Source organism: Heteronotia binoei, chromosome 5 (assembly GCF_032191835.1).
Source record: "Heteronotia binoei isolate CCM8104 ecotype False Entrance Well chromosome 5, APGP_CSIRO_Hbin_v1, whole genome shotgun sequence".
NCBI lineage: Eukaryota > Metazoa > Chordata > Lepidosauria > Squamata > Gekkonidae > Heteronotia > Heteronotia binoei.
The window spans coordinates 8,014,545-8,039,052 of NC_083227.1; the positions used below are offsets into that span (position 1 = coordinate 8,014,545).

General features: G+C 45.4%; 2 protein-coding genes across 5 annotated transcripts in view; both read right to left on the reverse strand.

The window, feature by feature from the left end:
- The window catches only part of LOC132571620 (zinc finger protein 431-like), a 17,151-nt gene extending 14,622 nt beyond the window's left edge, over window positions 1-2,529 (reverse strand). The window contains exon 1 of the mRNA XM_060238417.1: window positions 2,424-2,529. The gene's annotated coding sequence lies outside the window, so the exon portion shown is untranslated. The remainder of the gene's footprint in view (window positions 1-2,423) is intronic.
- A 5,436-nt stretch (window positions 2,530-7,965) lies between these two features.
- LOC132572111 (oocyte zinc finger protein XlCOF6-like) overlaps window positions 7,966-24,508 on the reverse strand; it is a 71,985-nt gene continuing 55,442 nt past the window's right edge. For 3 of the 4 annotated variants that reach the window (XM_060238911.1, XM_060238910.1, XM_060238912.1), the window contains exons 2-5: window positions 21,481-21,595; window positions 20,553-20,626; window positions 20,273-20,399; window positions 7,966-10,232 (exon numbers count right to left, since the gene is read on the reverse strand). In XM_060238911.1, the coding sequence (XP_060094894.1) occupies window positions 8,413-10,232; window positions 20,273-20,399; window positions 20,553-20,626; window positions 21,481-21,595 (2,136 nt within the window). In that variant the 3' untranslated portion in view covers window positions 7,966-8,412. Of the gene's footprint in view, window positions 10,236-20,272; window positions 20,400-20,552; window positions 20,627-21,480; window positions 21,596-24,508 lie in introns of all 4 variants that reach the window. The other variant, XM_060238909.1, reaches the window with a different exon arrangement.

The following is a 24,508-nucleotide window of genomic DNA, read 5'->3' on the forward strand; positions in this document are numbered from 1 at the left end:
TGCCCATAGGGTATATTATTCCGCAAAACGGGAGGATGGAAAGAATCATAATGTAGATACCCATTCTTAGCCACCGCCTTTCTATGATTCTTAATAGCTAGAGTATTATTAAGCTTGTGTTTTTCTGGGAGCTGGCTGGGGGAGTTTGTTAAACTTGAGGCAGGCTTTGGCCTAGTCTCCTCCTCACTCCCCTCCTGTCTGGAACCAGCATTCTGAGGAGGCCTCCTAGAAAGACCGGAAGTCTTTCAGGCCTGTTTCCCAGATGGCTGCAGAGGGATAAACCAGTTCCTGGGCAGAAACTGTATTTTTATATAGGGGCAGGGCGTTTTTGTGTAGCAGGAAGTCCTTTACATATTAGGCCACACCCTTTGACATAGCCAATCCTCTAAGAGCTTACAGGGCTCTTAGTTCAGCCCCCCCCATAACCTCCAGGAGGACTGGCTACATCAGGGGTGGGTGGGGCCTAATGTGCAAAGGAGTTCCTGCTACAAAAAAAGGCCAGTATAGGGGATTTTCGGCAGGAAGCCCTAAGCTAGTTTGCAACAGTCCCAGGTAGGGTTGCCAATCCCCAGGTGCGGGTAAGAGATTCCCCATTTGGAGGCCCTCCCCTCCGCTTCAGGGGAGCAAGAAAAGCAAGAGAGGGGAGGGAAATGTCTGCTGTGCACTCCATTATTCCCTATGGGAGACCAATCCCCTTAGGGTGTAATGGAGAATTGATCTGCAGGTATCTGGGGCTCTTCATGGGCTGTTTTTTTTTGAGATAGAGGCACCATATTTTCAGCATAGCATCCAGCTCCTCTCCCTAAAATACCCTCCAAGTTTCAAAAAGACTGGACCAGGGGATCCAATTCTATGAGCCTCCAAAGAAGGTGTCCCTATCCTTCATTGTTTCCAATGGAGGGAAGGCATTTAAAAGGTGTGCAAGTTCCTTTAAATGTTGAAGAAAGCAGGAGTCAAGTGGCACCTTTAAGACCAACCAAGTTTTATTCAGAACATAAGTAGCCTCAAAAGCCACAAGAGGGACTGGTGACCCCTTTACCCGCCTCCGCATCTCTTCTTTATTTTTTTTTTAAAGAGCCCCAGTCTTTTCCACACCTCCCTGCCCAGCTTGACTTTGTGGCGTTAACCCTTTCAGTGCAGCAGAAGAGTGCCAAATGTGTCCTTCCGCCCTCTCCTGGAGGAGCCAGGCTGTCGTTTGCCATGCTGCTCCATGGGGCTGCTGGGGAGCCACTTTGCAGGGGGGTTGTATGGCCAGAGCATCCACGAAAAGGAGGCTGAAGCTGCCCCTTAGAATAGGGTTGCCAAGTCCAATTTAAGAAATATCTGGGGACTTTGGGGGTGGAGCCAAGATCAAGGCTATGACAAGCATAATTGAACTCCAAAGGGAGTTCTGGCCATCAAATTTAAAGGGATGGCACACCTTTTCAATGCCTTCCTTCCATAGGAAATAATGAAGGATAGGGGCACCTTCTTTGGGGGCTCATAGAATTGGACCCCCTGGTCCAATCTTTTTGAAACTTGGGGGGTATTTTGGGGAGAGGCACTAGATGCTATACGGAATATTTGGTATAGCCTAACTTAAAAAACAGCCCCCCCCCAGAGCCCCAGATACCCGCAGATCAATTCTCCATGATTTTCTATGGGGATAAATCTCCCGAGGGAATAAAAGAGTTCCCAGCAGACATTTCCCTCTCCTCTCCCTCCCCCCCGCTTTCTGACGACCCTGAAGCGGGGGGAGGGCCTCCAAACTGGGAGATCCCATGCCCCCACCTGGGGATTGGCAACCCTACCTTAGAATAAGAACTCGGTTGGGGGACGGGGGAGGAAGTGGCTATATAGGCTGGCTCATCAACAGACAACGAAGGTTTTTTCCGGTTGCCCCCTGGACCTCAAGTGCGGCCAGAAAGGGCCCCTCTGGGAGTTTTGACAATATTTCTGGGAGGGAAAGGACAGAGTCTGGCTCCACCCCCAACCCCCTCAGTGGCTTACTGCGTCCCCGGGGAGAAGCTCTCCCTTTGCAGCCCCAAAGACAGAAGGAGAAAGAGGGGAACAGTCCCTGCCTCGGGCTGTACAGGAAGCTTCCCCCCCACCCCACTCACCCTGCCTCTGCACCATCCCCCGCCGAGCTGCATCACTACAGAGCGTCGGTGGGTGAGGGCAGCCAGGCTGAAGGGAAGCCAGGAAGCCTCTGTCATGTCTCTGCGGCTCCGAAAGGCTTAAAGCAGCAGAGCTGTTTGCTAAAGAGGCTGAGCAAGGAGTGGGAGGGAGGACTCTGTGGACTTCCCTTCTCAGCCTCCCCCCCTCCAGAAATTTCCTAACTGGAAGTTGGCCAATTTAGGACAGCCCTGGCTTGGCATGCATGATCCCCATCTCCCACCCACCATCTAAAAGCTTATCCCCCCCCCCCCCTTCCCAAGGCTTACTTTTGAGTAAACTTTCCCAGGCTCCAGCTGCGCTGCTTTTCTCCACTTCAGCTTCTCTGCAGCCTTTCCCGTTCTCTTTCCCAGTCCGGAAGCAAACCCCTTCTCCTGGCGCATGCGTGCACAGAAAAGAAAGAGCCCCTCCTCTTCTCCGACTCCGCCCCCCTTGCATTTCTTGCTGGGCCTCTCTAGCCAATAGCTTTCTGGCGTTAACCCTTTCAGTGCTGCAGAGGAGCGCAACCTGTGCCTTCTTGTCCTCTCCAGGAGAAGCCAGGCTGCCATCTGCAGTGCTGCTCCATGGGGCTGCTCGGGAGTAACTCTGCGCGGGGCTGCATGCCCGGAGGATCCAGGGAAAGGAGGCTGAAACTGAATCCCAGCAGCTCCTTGGAATAAGGACCGCAGAAGAACGGGGGTGGGGGAGAGGAGGAAGGAAGCGGTTTTCTGTGCCCCCCCCCCCAGTGCAGTGGGAGATTGGGGGGGGGAGCTGGGAAGGCGGGGTTTGGGGGCAGGAGGGGATCCATAGTGCTCTGATGCCCCTTTTCTTTCCTGCAGGGGGGCTGATCTCTGCAGTCTGGAGATGCCCTGTTGTTAGGGTGCTCGTAATTCGAGTCTCCCTGCAGATAACATGGTTATCTTTTTCCAGGCCACATCCCAGTATGCAACCATTGGTTAATCTTGAGAACCTCTATCCAGTTCTGCAAACAGGAGGGTGACGGGATGAGGGTGCTGCTGAGAACTTCTGGAGAATTCCATCAAGGAGGACCCTTGATTGGGTCATTAGGACCAGATGACACCAGAGATATATAATACAGGGGTGGCCAACGGTAGCTCTCCAGATGTTTTTTGCCTACATTGGCCATGCTGCTTGGGGCTGATGGGAGTTGTAGGCAAAAAACTTCTGGAGAGCTACCGTTGGCCACTCCTGATATAATACAAGTAGAGATGGCGAAAAAGAAGATGATGATATTGGATTTATATCCCGCCCTCCACTCCGAAGAGTCTCAGAACGGCTCACAATCTCCTTTCACCTTCCTCCCTGACAATAGACACCCTATGAGGTGGGCGGGGCTGAGCGGGCTCTCACAGCAGCTGCCCTTTCAAGGACAGAGGCTCAGAGTGGCCTACAATCTCCTTTCCCTTCCTCCCCCACAACAGACACCCTGTGCGGTGGGTAGAGCTGAGAGGGCCCTCACAGCAGCTGCCCTTTCAAGAACAGAGGCTCAGAGCGGCCTATAATCTCCTTTCCCTTCCTCCCCCACAACAGACACCCTGTGCGGTGGGTGGAGCTGAGGGGGCTCTCATAGCAGCTGCCCTTTCAAGGACAGCTCTGCCAGAGCTCTGGCTGACCCAAGGCCATTCCAGCAGGTGCAAGTGGAGGAGTGGGGAATCAAACCCAGATAAGAGTCTGCACACTTAACCACTACACCAAACTGGCTCTCTCTGAGAGGGAAGCCAAGCTAACTTTATACTCATGGTATGCTAGTAGGCCTTGATGTTTTCTAGCTGTATCATAATGAATAGTTCCCTCTAGAGTAACTTAGGCTACAGCTGGAATCCTTATTCTGCAAGAAGACCCCACCTAAACATTTCATATCTTAGATAGAACAGTTAGCGTTTCTTACTTTTCTGTTGCTGTGCTGCAGAAACTGTGCTGTTTTGTGACGTCTTCGTTTTAAATCTTTAATAAAGGCTTGTATATATTTTAAAAGGGGTCTCTTATCTGGGAGAACCGGGTTTGATTCCCCACTCCTCCACTTGCACCTGCTGGAATGGCCTTGGGTCAGCCATAGCTCTAGCAGAGGTTGTCCTTGAAAGGGCAGCTGCTGTGAGAGCCCTCTCCAGCCACACTCACCTCACAGGGGAGGAAGGTCTGTTGTGGGGGAGGAAGGTAAAGGAGATTGTGAGCCGCTCTGAGACTCTTCGGAGTGGAGGGCGGGATATAAATCCAATATCTTCTTCTTCGGACCTTCTTCCAGGGAGTTGACAAAACTAACCTCTTCTCACCCCCTCCCCCACACCCCCATCTTCTCATTGCCCTGCTGACGACCTCTGCTGGGGTTAGAATCATGGATTTGGAAGGGACTTCTAGGGTCATTAGTCCAACCAATCTGCCCAATGCAGGAAACTCACAAACACCTCCCCCTTAAATTCACAGGATCTTCATTGCTGTCAGATGGCCATCTAGCCTCTGTTAAAAAACCTCCAAGGAAGGAGAGCCCAATTTCATAGAATCCTAGAGTTGGAAGGGACATCTAGGGTCATCTAGTCCTACCCCCTGCACAATGCAGGAAACTCACAAACACTTCCCCCTAAATTCACATTGCTGTCAGGTGGCCATCTAGCCTCTGCTTAAAAACCTCCAAGGAAGGAGAGCCCACCACTCCCAAGGAGGAAGCCTGTTCCACTGAGGAACCGCTCTAAGGATCAGGAAGTTCCTCCTAAAGTTGAGCCAGAAACTCTTCTGATTTAATTTCATCCCATTGATTCTGGTCCTACATTCCGGGGCCACAGAAAACAATTCCACCCCATCCTCTATAGGGCAGCCCTTCAAGTACAACCTGTCAGCTCCATGTTGGGGAACGCCTGGAGACTGAGGGGGTGGAAGCTGGGAAGGCGGGGTTTTGGGACGGGATGGGGTTAATAGGGTTTTGATGCCACAGAGCCCACCCTTTCCCAAGAAAGGGAGGCTGATCTCTGCAGTCTCTGGAGACAAGCACTGGTATTCCAGATCATCTCCAGGCCCTCCCTGGAAGTTGGCAATCTTGTCCCAATTGAGGCAGAAATACCATGGCAGCCCCCCTCAATCCTCACCACTTCCCCCTCCCTCCCTGGTCTCCTGCCAGGGACACAACCCACGTGGTGCCCAAAAGCAAACCAGCACCAGCAAAAAGGGGGATTAACTGGACTCCTCCTCCCCCAAGCTAGGCTGAGGTTCCCTTGATTTTGCAACAATTGTCCCTTATTCAATTTAGGGTCTCCAGGTATATCAGTTTCAAAGGAAACTCTCTTTGAGAAATAGCTGGAATGGATTTTATAGTCACTATTTGCATATTGAGTTCAATCCCAGCAGAAGCTGGGTTCAGGTAGCTGGCTCATGGTTGACTCAGCCTTCCATCCTTCTGAGGTTGGTAAAATGAGTACCCGGCTTGCTGGGAGGAAAGTGCAGATGACTGGGGAAGGCAATGGCAAACCACCCCATTCAAAATTCTGTCGTGAAAAGTCAGAAACAATTGGTGCTTGCATATCAAATAGAGCAATCCGTTTGCCATCTTCTGTTCAGAGTTTTTGGCAGCCTCTGTCAGAATTTTAAATCTACCTGCTATAAAGATGCTTGGTTTCATGCACCAAAGCTGACCCGTCTTTTTCCCAGTCTGGGCCTCCTGCATGAAGCCTCTTTTGGGTCACACCTGCTGTGCAGACAACAAGGGATGGGTCCTAGTGGAGGCTATGCCCAGGGACCAGGTGGCTTGGCAGAAAGGACAGAAGCAGGTAGACAGCCCAGTATGCAATCACTCTAAAGCATCTTTAGCATGCCTATTAGAAGTATGTGAAGTTTCAACCCATGCAAGTCATTGTTGAATGGGATAATAGGACACGGCTGCAATCATACTATAACTCTGCACAGGGCAAGAAAGAGACCTACAAGTAGACTCCAGCACTCAGGAATCCTACAGCACTGCAGAAATATCTGGAACATGTTTTTAAAAATTGGTTGGGGGGACTCCTGCAGGTAGGTAGCCTCACCTAGGGCACCAAATAGCCTGACACCAGCCCTGGCTGCATGTGGAGGAGAGGGGAATCAAACCCAGTTCTCACACATTGTTCTCTTCTTGGGGTCCCTAAATAAAGCTCTTCTTCCTCATCATGCCAAGGATTTGAGGGCTGGAGCTTTCTCCTTCCAGGCAGTTCCATGCTTCCTCATGCCTCCCAGTATGCCCAAATCTTGCCCCACGGTAACCTCCATTCCAGAAATACCAGCTGATATCCCTGTTTCTGCCTTCTTCCCTGACTTTTCCATACTGAAGAAGGGAGGAGGGATGAGGGGGGAGGAGGAGAAGGAGATGATGATGATGATGATGATATTGGATTTATATCCCGCCCTCCACTCCAAAGAGTCTCAGAGCGGCTCACAATCTCCTTTCCCTTCCTCCCCCACAACAGACACCCTGTGAGGTGGGTGGGGCTGGAGAGGGCTCTCACAGCAGCTGCCCTTTCAAGGACAGAGGCTCAGAGCGGCCTACAATCTCCTGTCCCTTCCTCCCCCACAACAGACACCCTGTGAGGTGGGTGGGGCTGAGAGAGCTCCCACAGCAGCTGCCCTTTCAAGGACAACTTCTGCCAGAGCTATGGCTGACCCAAGGCCATGCTAGCAGGTGCAAGTGGAGGAGTGGGGAATCAAACCCGGTTCTCCCAGATAAGAGTCCGCACACTTAACCACTACACCAAATTGGCTCTCCAGAAAATAAGAATTACGCTACCTGAGCCAGAGAGTGGGTCGCTAAGAGATTCAGTTGCATACAAAGGCTTTGGTCCCCTTAAACTGCCACCCCATTGAGGAGCCAAAGCTGGGGCTGTCTGCATCTCCGAGGACAGATGTTCACAACAAACCAGACCTTAGCAAAAGAGAGGTTTATTAAATACGTATGGAACAAGCTTGATATGAGGCAAAACAATCTCTGTAGCCTTGCGTATGACAAGAAAGAAAAAAAGAGATCTACCTCCTGAGTTTCCAGCTGAGTAAAGATTATGCGTGGGACAGAGAAGGCAGAAAAAGAAGTACTTTTCTCCCTTTCTCACAATACAAGAACTCGTGGGCATTCAATGAAATTGCTGAGCAGTCAGGTTAAAACGGATAAAAGGAAGTACTTCTTCACCCAAAGGGTGATTAACATGTGGAATTCACTGCCACAGAAGGTGGCCGTGGCTACAAGCATAGCCAGCTTCAAGAGGGGATTGGATAAACATATAGAGGAAAGATCCATCAGTGGCTGTTAGCCACAGCATATTGTTGGAACTCTATGTCTGGGGCAGTGATGCTCTGTATTCTTGGTGCTGGGGGGGGGGGGCAACGTGAAAGGGCTTCTAGCCCTACCTGTGAACCTCCTGATGGCACTTGGGTTTTTTTGTTTTTGGCCACTGTGTGACACAAAAAGTGTTGGACTGGATGGGCCATTGGCCTGATACAACATGGCTTCTCTTATGTTCTTATAAGAGAAGCCATGTTGGATCAGGCCAATGAGCCATCCAGTCCAACACTCTGTGTACACAGTGGCCAAAAAAAGGAGATTCACAAGTGGGGCTACAAGTCGTTCCACTTTGCCCCCACCCCCAAGCACTGTGACTAATAGCCACTGATGGACCTCTGCTCCATATTTTTATCCAAACTCCTCTTGAAGCTGGCTATGCTTGTAGCCGCCGCCACCTCCTGTGGAAGTGAATTCCACATGTAAATAACCCTTTGGGTGAACAAGTACTTCCTTTTATCTGTTCTAACCCTACTGCTCAGCAATTTTATTGAATGCCCACGAGTTCTTGTATTGTGAGAAAGGGAGAAAAGTTCTTATGTTCCTGACACAGCAGAAAAGTACCGCTCTGACTGAATCTCTTTCAATGCAACAAACATTAAAATTGTGTCTTCGTTGTGTGGATTCTCAGTTGCCATCATAGAGTGTTTCTGCAGCGGAATCTGCTTCCACACTCTGAGAGTTCAAAAGGTTTCTCCCCTGTGTTTATTGATTTTCTTGAAGATTCCCCCTAACTGAATCTCTTTCCATACTATGAGCATTCATAACATTTCTCCCCTGTGTGGGTTCTGTTGAAGATGGCCACGCTGACTAAATCTCTTTTCAGATTCTGAGCATTCAAATAATTTCTCCTGTGGTTTCTACAATGCTGCTGAAGATGGCGACTCGTGCTGAATCTCTTTCCACACCCTGAGCATTCAAAAGGATTCTCCCCTGTGTGGGTTCTATAATGCTTTTGAAAACTGCCACTAGTTCTGAATCTCTTTCCACTCTAAGCATTCAGAACGTTTGTCCCCCGTGTGGGTTCCCTGGTGACGCTGAAGACTGCCACTCTGAATGAATCTCTTTCCACACTCTGAGCATTCAAAAGGTTTCTCCCCTGTGTGGGTTCTCTGATGACATTGAAGATGGCCACTAGTACTAAATCTCTTTCCACACTCTGAGCATTCAAACGGCTTCTCCCCTGTGTGTGTTCTCTGATGCTGTTGAAGATTGCCACTACAACTGAATCTCTTTCCACACTCTGAGCATTCAAAGGGTTTTTCTCCTGTGTGTGTTCTCTGATGCTTTTTAAGATCGCCATTGAAACTGAATCTCTTTCCACACTCTGAGCATTCAAAAGGTTTCTCCCCTGTGTGGGTTCTCTGATGATATTGAAGATAACCCTTCTGACTGAATCTCTTTCCACACTCTGAGCATTCAAAAGGTTTCTCGCCTGTGTGTGTTCTTTCATGCCGGTGAAGATGTCCTCTGTGTCTGAATCCCTTTCCACACTCTGAGCATTCAAAAGGTTTCTCCCCTGTGTGGGTTCTCTGATGATATTGAAGATGGCCACTAGTACTGAATCTCTTTTCACACTCTGAGCATTCAAACGGCTTCTCCCCTGTGTGAGTTCTCTGATGATGCTGAAGATGGCTACTTGTACTGAATCTCTTTCCACATTCTGAGCATTCAAAAGGTTTCTCCCCTGTGTGGGTTCTCAGATGATATTGAAGATGACCCTTCCAACTGAATCTCTTTTCACACTCTGAGCATTCAAACGGCTTCTCCCCTGTGTGAGTTCCCTGATGATGCTGAAGATGGCTACTTGTACTGAATCCCTTTCCACACTGTGAGCATTCAAAAGGTTTCTCCCCTGTGTGGGTTCTCTGATGATATTGAAGATAACCCTTCTGACTGAATCTCTTTCCACACTCTGAGCATTCAAAAGGTTTCTCGCCTGTGTGTGTTCTTTCATGCCGGTGAAGATGTCCTCTGTGTCTGAATCCCTTTCCACACTCTGAGCATTCAAAAGGTTTCTCCCCTGTGTGGGTTCTCTGATGACACTGAAGATGGCCACTAGTACTGAATCTCTTTTCACACTCTGAGCATTCAAACGGCTTCTCCCCTGTGTGAGTTCTCTGATGATGCTGAAGATGGCTACTTGTACTGAATCTCTTTCCACATTCTGAGCATTCAAAAGGTTTCTCCCCTGTGTGGGTTCTCAGATGATATTGAAGATGACCCTTCCAACTGAATTTCTTTTCACACTCTGAGCATTCAAACGGCTTCTCCCCTGTGTGAGTTCCCTGATGATGCTGAAGATGGCTACTTGTACTGAATCCCTTTCCACACTGTGAGCATTCAAAAGGTTTCTCCCCTGTGTGGATTCTCTGATGACATTGAAGACTGCTACTTGTACTGAATCTCTTTCCACACTCTGAGCAGTTAAAAGGTTTCTCTCCTTTGAGAGTTTTTTGATGAAGCTGAAGAAAGCTACTCTGACTGAATTCATTTCTCATATCTGAATATTCAGGTGTCTCCTCCTTGTGTATTCTTTGGTTTACAAGGAGCTGTGATCTATTTCTGAAATACTTTCCACATTGAATGGATTTCCTTGCCTTCAATATCTTTTGGTTTGAAAAATGTACATTCCACTTTCTTCCGTCACGCTTCTCAACCATAGCACTGCCTGTCTTTCTTTTAGGTCTGCCTTTACTCCTGACGTTTTCATTCAAGTCTTCATTTTTTACTCTCTGTGGCATTTTCTGATGAAGTTTTTCACCCTCCTCATTCCTCTGATCATTTTCTGCTGGAATAAAGAGAGAGAAACTGTTAGCGCTTGGGAAAGCTGGTAAGATCTAACGGCAGCTATATGGCTACAGGAAGAAAGGATTGGTGGCCCTTTGGCCTCATCCATTTTGGGTGATCTTAACCACATGGTCACCTTTCCCCAGGAATATTTAGTATTTAAGTATATTTTCCCCCCACCTTCTTCGTGAAGAGCCTCAGGTGAACTTTTGGCCAGAAGGAGCTCCTGAGCCTCTAGATTTCAGGCTCCCAGAAGGCCTCCCTCCCTCTTTACCCACCAGCCTGTGTGATTGTACCAAACCAAATGTTGCTCAGAAGGGAATCAGGAAACCCCCATGGTTATTCCTGGCCTTTTCCCTTGTCACAAAAGTGATGGCTGCTAACTCTCAGGTGTCAAGGGGCCTTGCCATTTTTATATTTCTGTATGTCTTAGGAATGGGGGAGGGTGCACTATGCCTGCTTCATCTTGGCTTTGCTCTGTCCGTTGTAACAATCACAAGAATTCGTTTCTGCCATGCAGGAGGGAGTGAAGCCTCTGTCTCAAGGACACTTTATCTCTCCTCAGAGACAGCTCAAACGGCTAAATGTTTAATGAACAAAGGTGTTGCTGGGAACAAGCTTGTACCATTTCCGTTGGCTTTTGCACTGTAGTTTTGGTGGGTTGCATAAAAGCCCAGAAAAGGTATAAAAGACTGGCCACCCCAAAGTTGAGCTAGTTCTGGCACAGACGTGTATCTCTACTTTTCTATCTATCAATAAAGGCAGCTTTCTGACCGCAGTGGAAGCCGCCTTTAATTGAGGAGAGTCCCAGAGGTGACATCAGCCAGTTCATTTGGGAAGGAAATATGCTCCTGGGTTCTTTTGCAGAGCGAAAGGGAGACAAAGAGAGAGAAAGCAATCATTCTTACATAGGCAAAGAAATAAATAAAAGACTAAAAGTTCTTCTGGAAGGCCGGCACCATATTCCAGACCAAAGCCCAGAATCTGAACCAGTATAAGCCGAATGGATCTGTGAGGCAAAGAATCCTAGTTCTCCCAAGGGTTACAGGGGTTATTAAGTGGTTTGATGTGACTTATGAGTGCTCATAATTTGAGTCTGCCTGCAGCTAACATCATCACGTTTTTCAAGGCCAGATCGCAGAATGTGGTCCTTGGTTAATCGCGAGAACCTTTATCCAGTTCTACAAACAGGAGGGTGAGGGGATGAGGATGCTGCTGAAAGTATCTGGAAAATTCTATCAAGGAGGACCCTTGATTGGGTCATTCGAATCATCTGCCCCTAGAGAGGAAGAAACTATAATATGGGTATGCATGAGAGGGAAGCCAGGCTAATTTTATGCTCATGGCATGCTCGTGCACCTGGATGATTTCTTGCTGCATCATGATGAATACTTCTCTCTAGAGCAAGGATGTCAAACTAATTTGTTATTTTTTTTTAATTTAAATGGTTTTATTGAAGAAAATTCTTAGTATAAACATATCATAAATTAATACAAAGGTTACATATACACTAATGAAAATAACCAATACAGAGACACACCTTAAACATAGCAAAATAACAAATAATCTATCAACGATATAAATAATACTTCATAATACTTCATAACCAAGAAAGACTACGTAACAAAACTAAAAAAATAAGAGGGGCAAACCAATTCTAAACTTACGTAATTAAATACATTAAGGCAACTTATAACCACAAGAAATCTTTATATAGTTGACATTTGTTATAAGAGTTAATATAAAATAGATCACTATCAATTTTTTCCAAGATAGGGAGCCAGGTCGCTATGTACTTGGAATAAGCCTGGTAGGGGTCAATGGTGTCTAACGTCGCCTGAATTTTGTCCATTGCTATATGCTCCCAAATTTTTAAGAGCCAGGTGTCAAGGGACAGGTTGTTAGAGTTTTTCCAAGATTGAGCTACTGTTGTTTTTGCAGCCGTTAAGAGTTTGGCAATTAGAGATCTTTTCGAGGGTGACAGTTTAGAGCCGGGCCAATGATTGAGAAGTATCACAATAGGGTCTTCAGGAATTATGATACCCAGTAAAGTTGAAAGGTGAGAGCAGATTGAGGTCCAAAAGGGTCTTATTTTAGGGCAATCCCACCAACAATGAATGTAAGAGGCTTTGAGACCACAGTTTCTCCAACAATCAGAAGAGTTCGAGGTAATCATATGTGAAAGTTGGGTAGGAGTAAGGTACCAACGGGCGATTAGTTTAAAGTTGTGTTGTGATATATTTATTATGTTAGAGTGCAAAATTTCACTGGCCCAGATAGAGTCCCATTGATCTGGAGAAAGCATGGTCTTGCAGTCCCTATGCCATAGGGTCGTGTAAGAGGGTAGTGAGGATTCCAATTTGGTTAGGAGGATACGGTATATTCGTGAAATCAGACCTTTTGACTTCTCACTATCCTGCAGGTGGAGAATCAAGTGTTCGGAATCTGTTGTTGGGCGGGAAAGTGACAATTTCAGTTGGGTGTCTTGGAATAGATGTCTAATTTGGAAATATTGGAACCAAGGTGATGGAGTTAGTAATTTTTGATCTAATTTATCTTTGGGTAAAATTTGCCTGGAAGAGGAAAGGAGGTCGAAGAGGAAGACTTTTGAAGAGTCTCACCAAGTTTTAAAAGAAAAAGCAAGTTAGGCCGGGGAAAACCATTTTTGACCAATAAACGAAGAAATGATGGAAAAACCTGGAGCGAGGTAAGAACACTCTGAATCCCATATAGAAAGAAGTGCCCTAAGAAATGGGTTTACAAAATGCCATAGAGGACGATCTAATCTCTTGAGCCATAGTAGCTCATAGTATTTAAAGGGAGTAAAATGGGCCTCTTCAATAAGTGTTCATGCTGGGGGAGGGCGTTGGTATAAAATTTTAGTCATTTGGGAGAGAATAGCAGCTTTATAATAACGAGTAATGTCGGGGACCGCCAGGCCTCCTTTTGCTCTTGATCGGCAGATAGTTGTTAGTTTGATTCTGGCTTTTTTGTACTTCCAAATGAAGGAAGTCAAGGCTTGTTGCCAAGAGTTTAGCATCTTTTGAGGTATCGCAATGGAAGGGCCCGAAATAAATACAATATTCGTGGAAAAATAAAGGATTTAATCGTATGGATTCTTTCCAGCCAAGACAGTTGCAAGTTGTCCCACTGTTTCAAAGTAGTAGAAATGTCTGATAAGGTAGCAATATAATTTGTCTTTAGTAAATTGGAGACGTTTAAGGGGATTTTTAGCCCTAAGTATAGCCAATTTTCGGTAACCCAATGGAAGGGGTATCTGATGGATATTTCTTTCTTTGAGTTAGGAAAAATATTGATTGGGTAAAGGATAGATTTAGTATGCTTAACTCGGAGTCCAGAAAGTGTACCAAAACTATCTAGAAGAGTGGAGATAGCATCTAAAGATTGCAAAGGCTTTGAAATATATAAAACTATGTCATCAGCGAATAAGCTGATTTTAAATGTGGAGCCTTGAACCGACACACCAGGGATCTCAAGAGAAAGACGAATCAAATTAGCAAATGGTTCAATAGCCAATGCGAATAGAATTGGCGAGAGGGGACAACCTTGACGTGTCCCTCTCTCCAGTCTAAACGCAGAGGATTGTTGGCCGTTAATTTGTAGAAAGGCGGATGGATCTAAATAAAGGGAGTCAATGACCTTCATGAATTTTGGGCCAAAGCCGATGTGGTATAGGACCTTGTGAAGAAAAAGCGGCTCTACACTGTCAAAGGCCTTTTCAATATCCAGGGCCAAAATACAGGATTCAAATTTTTGGAAAGTACAATACTTAATTAGGTTGATTGTTTGTCTCGTATTGTCCGTGATATCTCGGTTTGGGATGAATCCTGATTGATTTATATGGATGTAGGAGCCAATGATTTTGTTCAGTCTAGCTGTCAGGATGGACGTAAATAGCTTATAATCATTGTTAAGTAAAGAAATAGGGCGGTAAGATTTGGTATTTGAAAGGTCTTTGTCTTTTTTAGGTATAAGAATTATTTTCGCCTGAGACCAGGAAGAGGGCATACGGCCAGTCTCTAGCACTAGATTACAGATCGAAGTAAAATGGGGAGTTAGGGACGGGCCAAATTTTTTGTAGAACTCTGAGGGCAAACCATCCCTGCCCAGTGTTTTGTTGGGTTTGGAAGATTTGATAGCGTCAAGCACCTCTGTGGGGGAGATAGGAGAGTCTAAGAAGTGTTGATGATCATGAGATAGGCGACTAAGAATGGGTTGGTTTTGTAATAGGCAATCTATTGAAAAAGGAGAAGGATTAGTTGAAGTATACAGCTTTTGAAAATAATCATGGAAGACATCTAGAATTTTTTTATTAGAAGAGTGCCTTTTACCTGTGTGGTCCATGATAACGTTAATTTGTCTCTCCCCTAGTTCTTTTCTGAGTTTCCAAGATAATAGTTTAAGTGAGCGAGGGCGGTTGTACCAATACCTCTGTTTTAAGAAAAGAAGGTTCTTCCTGATGGTAGAGGATTCCATTAGATCTAACTTTTTTCTTTCTAACAAGAGTTTATAGTAAATCTTTTTTGAACAGGTTTGTTTGTGCTTTTGTTCTAATAATTTGATGTTATCCAATAAATGTTGACTAAGCTCCATTTTTCTTTTTTTGTAGGCCGAGTTCAAGGAAATGCACTTGCCCCGTAGAACAGCCTTCATTGCATCCCAAACAATGTTGGCGGAGACCCCACACTCAGAATTGTTTTCAAAGTAAAGATTAATCTCTTGCTCAATTTGTGTACAGAATTCTTGATTTAAAAGAAGTGACCTATTCAACGACCAATTATAACAAGGTTTATCCTGAGGGGCAATACTCAGCGTACACTCCAACCAGGCATGGTCAGAAAGGGTTCTGAGGCCTATATTGGTGTGGGAAATTTGATTCAATAAGGAGGGGGAAATAAGGAAATAATCTATTCTTGTGAAAGTATTGTGGACAGCTGAAAAATACGTATAATCTTTGACTCCAGGGTTGTGAATTCTCCAGATGTCACATAGATTAAAATTTTGGAAAATGGTTTGCAGAGGTGCGGAGGGGGTAGTTGTAGGGGGGTGTGATTTAAAAGATCTATCCCAGATAGGGTCAATTATTTGATTGAAATCACCACCTATAATAACTGCCCCTTCCTGGAAGAGGGCAAGTCTAGATAGAGTAGATTTTATGAAAGTGAGTTGTGCTGAATTGGGGGCGTATAGGGAAACCAAAGTAAATAAAGAATCATTAAGCATACCCTTAACGAAAATATATCTTCCCTGAGGATGGACCTTTTGGGCCATAAGAACAAACCTTATTCTCCTAGATAGTATAATAGCAACACCACGTGACTTCGATGAACCGGCCGCTAGAAATTGTGTTTGAAACCATTTTGAACGAAGGATGTTAGAATTTGCCTTTTTAATGTGGGTTTCCTGTAAAAAAAGGTCAGGTTGTAATTTCGTTAACGCAGAGGAGAGTCTTTTGGCCTTGAGAAATTAGTTTTAAATCTGACATAACAATAACCGGTCGAAAAGTAATAAAATTTTAAGTTTAAACAACACTGGGAGGCCTAATGGCCAGGGATTAGACTTCTTCAAAGCCAAGTATGAAAGATTTACACAAATAGATAACAACCGACACTGTGTTACAACAACATGTACCTTTTGCAGAATATAAACAACACCTATGGAAGTGAGAATGACAGGACTCAAGACAAAAGTGCATGGAGTCAATAAAATGCTCAGGCCAACACCAACTAAAAATAAAGACGTAAACCGGTGTTCAAGGCCATAAACGTGAACTGAATGCATCAGACTCGACTTCGTATAACATTTCTGAACGGCAAGAAAAGTTTCTAAAGACCATTGTATATCTAGGGGGCTCCATTTGGCACATGAATCACAATTGAGAACTAACAAAACTGACCAAAAGTGGTTAGAACTAACGAACTGGAAAAACCATTCCGTGAACAGTGTCAACATATGGCTTTCCCTCCTGAAAAAATAGACACACAACATTAAATAAAACACAAAACTTTCTAGACTATTAATTGTCTCTGGGTAGAGAACAATAAAATTTTGCTTAAACAGTTAGAACACAACAAGAGGAGGAGGGCTAGAAAAAGGGAACTCCCAACTGTCCCGGCCAAATGAAGTTAAAAGTAAAAAATGTCCTCCTCCCCCCGCTCCCTTTTAAAATGTATGAATAGAGCTAAGGCATGGTGCTAACAGTGGGCTTTTAGAAAATATAGAGATATACATTAGGCTAGTTGACAACATGGAGTACTTTTAGTGTCGTCTCCTTGATTTAGAGAAGAATGGCTTGTTAAGTGATCCGAGTCCATTGGCCAGATTTGGGTCAGTGGCTGAACGTGGGTCGATATGGAGGCGATTAAGGAGGTCACATCCAGAAGCAAAGTCAAAGGCTGTCAAACGAAGACCCTGATGAACCACCAAGATTTGGGTGGGAGAGGACCAGCGAAAACGAATCTTGTGCTCAGCAAGTAAGTTTAAGATGGGTTTCATGTCTTTTCTGTGCTGCAAAGTCTCTGGGGAGAGGTCAGCCAAAACAAGGATCTTTTCCCCTTTGTATAGTAAGCCCTCTTCGGATCGGGCTTTTTGTAGGATTGAGATTCTGGTCCTAGAGTCTGGAATTATAGACAGAATATCACGTGGAAATTCTTTTGAGTTGGGTTGTAAAGCGCCTAAGCGATAAGCAGAATCAATAAGGGGAGCAATGCCATCTTGGAGATGGAGGGCAGAAGCCAGCCAGGACGCCATAAAGGTCTTGATCTCTTGATTTTCTTCAGCCTGCTCAGGCAGCCCTCTGAATTTCAAATTTGCCGCCCTTAATTTATTGTCCAGATATAGGACCTTTTCATGTAGCCATAAATCAGAGCGTTGGAGGCTCTCCACTGAATCCTGTGTTTTAGTGGCCATTTCGAATGCTGCATCCACAGTTTGAGTAACAGCCGCCAATGTTTCATTTATTTTTTTAAGTTCTGAGTGAATAGGGGCTGTTGCTTTGGAGATTTTCTCCCCAATGGTCTCTTCCAGCCGGGTCATGGCTGCGTGAAATGACTGGAAGGTTAGCAGGGAGCTTTCCTCTGGGCTAGGAGTAGAGTCGGACGCCATTTTCCCCAGGGGGAGAGAAGGCCCAGGCGAGGGAGCGGGAACTTCGGAGATCGCTGGGGGGAAGGTCAATACTTGCTGTGTTGTGGAAGACATCTTTTTGGCAGCCTTAGGAGTTACGACGTTACGTCTGCCCATGCCCAGGTAAAATTGACGCGTTATGCAGGAGCGGGCGGAGCACGACGGGACAGTTTGCCGGGAGAAGCTTTTTCAGGCGTCCGCCATTACCTGCGTCGCCCCGCCCTCCAAACTAATTTGTTATGATGGCCATATCTGACATAAATGAGACCCTTGTCGGGCCAGGCCATGTCCGGCTGGGCCATGTTCTTGACAGAATCATTTCCAGATCACAGGCAGAGCAGATGTTTAACATTAGGTAGCAGAAACATAAACTTTATAAAGGACAGAGACATAAACAATTAAAGATTGTTCTTTTTTTAAAAAAAGAACCCCTTAAAATAAAACATGCTTACAACATTAGCACTTATTGGTCTTAAAGGTGCTTTCTTTGTATCTCTCCCATGGGATCCAGGGAACTGGGCAAAGGAAGCTCTGGTTCTTTCCCTCTCTCCCCAGATGATCAGGAGGGGGATGAGCCTCAGCCAATAGAAGGAAAAGAGGCTTGGCTCAGTAGCTCTGCTGTGCGATTGAGAGACCCAGGGAAAGCAAGCACTGCCTCCCCAAGGGAGGAGCCTCAGCCAATGGAGAAAACAGAGGTTTTCCCTCTGTAACTCCTGTGCTATTGAGGAAGCTTTGCAAAGCAAGCTGTTATGCACAAAGAAGAAAGAGAGAGGGAGAAGGAAGCAGATGGCATCCAGTTGCATGGGGGCCTGATCAGAGCCCTCTGGGGGCCTGATTCAGCCCCTGGGTCGCATATTTGACACCCCTGCTCTAGAGTAACTTAAGCTACAGCTGGAATACTTATGCTGCAACAAGAGCTGCCATCTAAGTACTTCGTATCTTACATAGAACAGTTACCTTCTCTTCTTTTACTGTTGCTGAACTGTAAAAACTGCAACATTGTGTGATCTCTTAGCTTTAAATCCTTAATAAAAATGTTATGTATTTTTATGAAGGGTCGGCTTTATTTCTCTGCACTTTCCTTGGGCACCCACTGAACGGGGTGTTGCTCAGCTACAAAGAGCACTGACCCAGACTTTGGTTCTTGACAGGATCATTTCCAGCTCACAGGCAGAGCAGATGTTTGTAACCCCACCCAGGGGGAAGGGTGTGTGGTAAAGGCTGCCAACAGAGAAATGAGCATCTGCCCCTTCCAGAACGTATCTGAGGGAAGCTCATCCATTTTGTCTTAGGCCTCGACACCTTCTCTGGCCTAGGGGATCGCTGCAACACTGGCCTCAGTTACCCTAGTGCAAGTACACAAACATGAACAACACAAGAAACTGCTTTATATTGAATCAGACCCTTGGTCTGTTAAAGTCAGTATGCTCACTCCAGCAACAGTCTTCTAGGGTCTCAGGCAGATGTTTTTCACTCACTTCCTACCCACGGCCGGCTCGCCCACTAGGCAAGCTAGGCGTTCGCCTAGAGCGCTGGGAGGAGGCGACGAATTGGTTCCCCCACTCAGTACCCGAGATAAATGCCTCGTGCTTTTGTCCCTCTCCTGTCCCCTCCATCACCCTTCCGCTGCCACCAGCCTCCCCCCTCCGCGTGCTCAGAGTAGCGCGCTAGGCTCAGCTATACTACCGTCTTTACCGCAGACCCAGCATCTCAGCGCTCTCTCTTCCTCCTGTGCTCTATTAAAAGAAAGCGCTGAGATGCCCGGGCTGCGGCGAAGAGGGTAGGACTGAGCCTAGCGGTGCTCCTTTGAGCATGCACAAGGGGGCAGTGCGGCGATGTGTTGCGGCGCTGGGGGGGGGGGGGAGGTGGCAGCTTGACCTAGGGTGCCCAGGGGCACGGGGCAGCGGGCATCGAGGCTGGCCCTGCTCCTACCCAATCCTTTCCACTGGAGATCCTGGTTGTTGAGCCTCGGACCTTCTTCAGGAGGTGCTGAGCTCTCCTTCATTGGAGGTTTTTAAAAAAGAAAAGTATCACAACAATGGCTTTACATTAAATGCAGGAAGCTGCCAGCTAGATATTAGGAAACACTGTTCATAGTAAGGGTTGTTCTACCATGAAATCAGCTACTTAGGGAAGAGGTGAGCTCTCCCTCCCTGGCAGTCTTTAAGCAGCAGCTGGACAAATTCTTGTCAGGGATGCTGTAGGCTGACCCTGCATCGAGCAGGGGTTGGACTAGATGGCCTCTATGGCCCCTTCCGACTCTGTGATCCCCTTATTCTAACAAGATGGCCATCTGACACCAATGCTGATTCCGTGAATTTAGGTAGACAATGAGAGGGTGGAAAGGAAGGGTTGCATTGGTGGTTGAGTCTCATGGCGCCTTCTTACATGCCCAGGGAAATGCAACTGCTGCTTTGGGGTCAGGGAAGAAATTCCTCCAGGCCAGTTAAGTCAAGTTTCCTGGAGGGTTTTCTTGCCATCTTCCAGGCATGCAGCAAGGGTACTCGTGAATTCCCTGCATTTTACAGGGGGTTGGACTAGATGACCCCGGAGGTCAGTTCCAATTCTTGAATTCTATGAACAGGTGAAGTTTCCTTATACTGAATCAGACCCTTGGTCCCTTGGACCAGTATTATCTACTCAGTCCAACATCGCTCTCCAAGATCTCAGGCAGAGTCTCTCCTTTCACTTCCTGCCTGATCCTTTTCATTGGAGATGCTGGGGATTGAACCTGGGACCTTTTGCATGACAAGGAGGTGCTCTGACAGGGAGCCGCAGCCCCTCCCCAAGTAGTGGGACGGGCCACAAAATGATGCATTGCTATTCAAAATTTGGGTTCATTCCTTATCCCAGCAAAAGCAATACGCACCTTTGGCACCCATAAAAGATCCTTACCCAAAAAGGCTACATTCCCATAGTTCTCCAGCATGACTTCCCTGTACAGAGCTCTTTGTCCCGGATCCAGCAGAGCCCATTCTGCCTCAGTGAAAGAGATGGACACATCCTCAAAGGAAAAGGGACCCTGAAAGAAAAAGAAGATCCCCTCCTCTTCAGAGATCACCCCAGGCAAGATTGCACAATGGAAGGGAGTAGTCTGGGAAGCTACGGAAAGTAAGACTTGAGATGGGTAAATGGATCTCTTGCTGACCACCCCACCCCCCATCATCTCTCCTACCTGGATTGGAGGTGCAGCAGCTGTTCCCACACCTTGGAAAAGACAAAAGCTCAATAACATCTCTTCACTTGTTCCTGAGACAAGGGAGGAAGGAAGGGTGTTTGCTTCTTTGTTCCCAGCTTCACACACACACCCTTCCCCGGGTCATGAAACCGTCTGCTATGTACACTCAACTCATTTTAAAACACTTTTTACTATATTCTGGGAGAGGCAGAAGAGAAGCGATAGGGATTATAAAAGCTGCCAACATATTTCAGACTTCCATGAAACTTGTGTTTGCTCTATAGGGAGGGAAATGTGGAGTGGAAATGCAAGAGCTTGAAACCTCACTGTCACATTAGACCAGATGTGACTGGAGCAATTCTGGGGACCTGAGGGTCATAGGAATGAGTTTTCAGAGTGTCTCTGGGCCTGCTAACTTCACAACCAGGTTTTCAGCCAGATGCAACTTCAACATGGCATCACATCTGTCCCAAGTCCCACCCAAAGCCCCACCCCAAACCACCTGCGAGTGCTGGGCTATAGCCCACCTTTCCTACTCCACCCCCTGCTGCCCACAGCAGCCCCTCAGATGACCCTTCAAGCACCAGCACCGAAGGCAGCTTTTCCTATCATTATTGGTCCCTATAGACTGGTTTCTGGAGCTCTGCTCCCACAAAAGGTGGAGGTTCCCTTTCAAGGTTTGCCTACCTTCCCCCCTCCCCAGGGAATTTGAGATCTTTTAGGGAAGGAAGGTGAGATATTAAATTTTAATTGAAGGGACAGATTGTCCTCCAGGAGTTTGTCTGATCTTCTAGAGACATCACAGTTTGTGGATGTTCAGTGCCACCAATTAACTGTGTTGTCTGTAGAACTACATATTTTCCCACCTGACCTGTACACTCTACCCACCACATTCACAGGCTCCCCAGGCACAAGGAGTCCTTACCACAGGAGAGGGCATCTTGGGCACGCTCCACCGCCTGCACCCTCTGCCCCTGCTCCATGAAAACTCCTCCTTCTTCAGGGATTGTAGCTTCCATCTCCAAAGGTGGTCCCTGCATCTGAAACAGCAGCAAGGGGGAGGGGTAAGAGATGGAATGGAAAAGAGACCAAGGAATGGATCCTGCCCCACTCCCACACTCTGCACCCTCCTATCAGCAGATCTGGTGAGTCATCTGCAGGGGTCAGAAATGTTCTGACCCCCTCCCCCCTCAGTCTAAACTTCTTCTTTCAGCCAGGGGCCGACAGAGGGCTTGAAGCTTCCACTGAACGTCTTCCTTCTGTTCCCCTTTTATCCAGCTCAGGTAAAGCGACCACTTTTCTTTGATCCTCGATGTTCTATCTTCCCATGGCAGATCCTGTTTTTTTATATCCATTATATCTGACTGAACCAATTTAAACAAATAATTATGCCAGGTTCTTTCTGTCCATTTATTTTTATCTTTCCACCCTACTGCTATTACTGCTTTACCAGCTAGTATCATCGCTTTTAATAGATCCTGGTTCTTTTCCCCTATTATTGCATTGCCATCAACATCAACTCAAAATCTATATTTAGCTTTACTTGAAAGAGCTTGTTTATTATTCTTTCTATATTTTCCCATACTGTTTTAACCTCATGACATTCCCACCACATGTGGGTGTACCATCCTTTCACTTTTTTACAATGCCAACAGTTTGGACTTAATCCTAGAAACATATTGGCTAAGGTGGCAGGGGGTCTATACCATTTGGTATAAAATTTTAGCTCCATTTCCCTAAACTTATGTATTTTTGTTCCCTTAATTCCTTCCATTAATTTTTTAGCTTTTTGTTCTGTTATTTGAGTTTCTGTACTCCATTTTCATTGAAGGTGGGCTATTATTCCTTCTTCATCTGAGGTCATTTTCTTATAAATTGCATCTACCAATCGTCTTTTGGTTTTTTTCCATTAATTTATAAATCTCTTCTATTGGTTCTTCGATATTTATGTCACTATTTTCAATTATCTTTTTTTAATTTTTGTGTATAAGCCTGCAGCTTTTAACCAGTATTTTGCACCTACTGCTTCCTCTATAGCTTGAAATGGTTTGAAGATATTTGCAGATAACAAGTCCTGTACTCTACTATATCCTTTTTGTTTAAGTAGTTCCCCCCCCCCCCCATCTATAGTCTATGCCTTCCTCTTCCAAAGACGACCATCTGGATATTCATTTTAACCATTTTGGCTGCCACTTTCTCCAGATCATTAATGTACTTTTCCTTGGTCCTGTATCCAATTTAAGATCTCTAGTCCATTTATTTGTAAAAATACCAAATTTCCCTACCCCTTTCTTAGCTTCATTTTCAAACCTAACCCATTTCTGATTCCCTTCTCTTTCTAATAACACTTCAAGTTGAAAAGCTTCATAATAATTTATTATGTCCGGTACTCCCCATCCTAGTTCAGAGTTATGATTATATGCTAACTTTTTTGCAATTCTAAATTTCTTAGTACCAAAAATTAATTCTCGTATTTTTGTGTTCCAGTTACTCATTTTTTGTTTGTCCATTTCTAATGGTATTGTTTGAAATAAATATAATAATTTTGGTATCCAAAACATTGTAACACTTTTTACTTTAGCAGTTATACTCATGGTTTTTTCCCTCCATCCCTTCATATCTCTTGTTATCTTTTCCCATACCTTTTTATAATTTTTTTCCACTATCTTATTAATATTTTTATAAATTTCTATTCTCAAATATTTAAATTTCTTGACTCCCATTCCTATTTTAGTTAACCTATTAATTTCCTTCCTTTCCTTCAAATTCACATTATAATACGTTATTTCTGATTTCCCCATAATAATTCTTAATCCTGATATCGTTTCAAAGTCATCTAGTATGATTTTCGTTTCCTTAATTCCCTCCTTGGGATTTATCTCCCCCTTGCCCATCCTGCATCCTTCTATCTTGCCTGAATTCCTAATTCTTTCAGCCAATTGTTCCATCGCCATTATAGATAAGGCTGGTGAAAGTGGACAGCCTTGCCTTACTCCCCTTAAAATTGGAAATTGTTCCGTATGTTCCATTATTCACTCGTACAACTGCTGTACCTTCTCTGTAAATTTCCTGAATTGTATTTATAAATGGCTGGCCTATTCCATATTTCGACATTATGGACCACAAAAATTCATGGGACAGCGTGTCAAATGCTTTATATACATCTAATTTCAGTAATCCTAGTTTCTTAGCCTAGCTATGGCATATTACATTTAATATATTTCTTATGGGGTGTGCTATACTTCTACCTTTCACAAACCCATACTGATCTTCTTTTATTATATTTTATTTATTTATTTATTTATTTGGGATTTATATCCCGCCCTTCCCACAAGTGGCTCAGGGCGGCTTCCAATGATAGATCCAACAAAATTACAGTATTTAAACATATAAAGGGATCAGCATTTAAAACAGATAAAAACAGATAAAACCATGGTTATCAATAAATATTAATAAATATTTCAACTGTATATAAAAGAAATCCGGCAAGTTACATTAAAATTCTCAAGCTAGGTATAGGCTAGCCGGAAGAGGGTCGTCTTACAGGCCCTGCGGAACTGTACAAGGTCCCGCAGGGCCCTCACCTCTTCCGGCAGCTGATTCCACCATGTAGGGGCCATAACAGAGAAAGCCCTTTCTCTGGTGGATTTCAAACGGGCTTCCTTCGGCCCAGGGATAGTAAGGAGATTTTGTGTTCCCGACCTCAGTACTCTCTGGGGAACGTGCGGGGAAAGACGGTCCTTCAGGTAGACAGGTATATGAGGTATTATGTTTCGCAATCTGTTTGCCATTATTAGGGTTTGTAGAATCTTTCGGGATCAAGTGGCGTGTTCTACTGGAGAAAGTTTTTCTTCCAGACGTTTCGTTCTCAGCTGCTGGAAGAAACGTCTGGAAGAAAAACTTTCTCCAGTAGAACACGGCACTTGATCCCGAAAGATTCTACAAACCCTAAT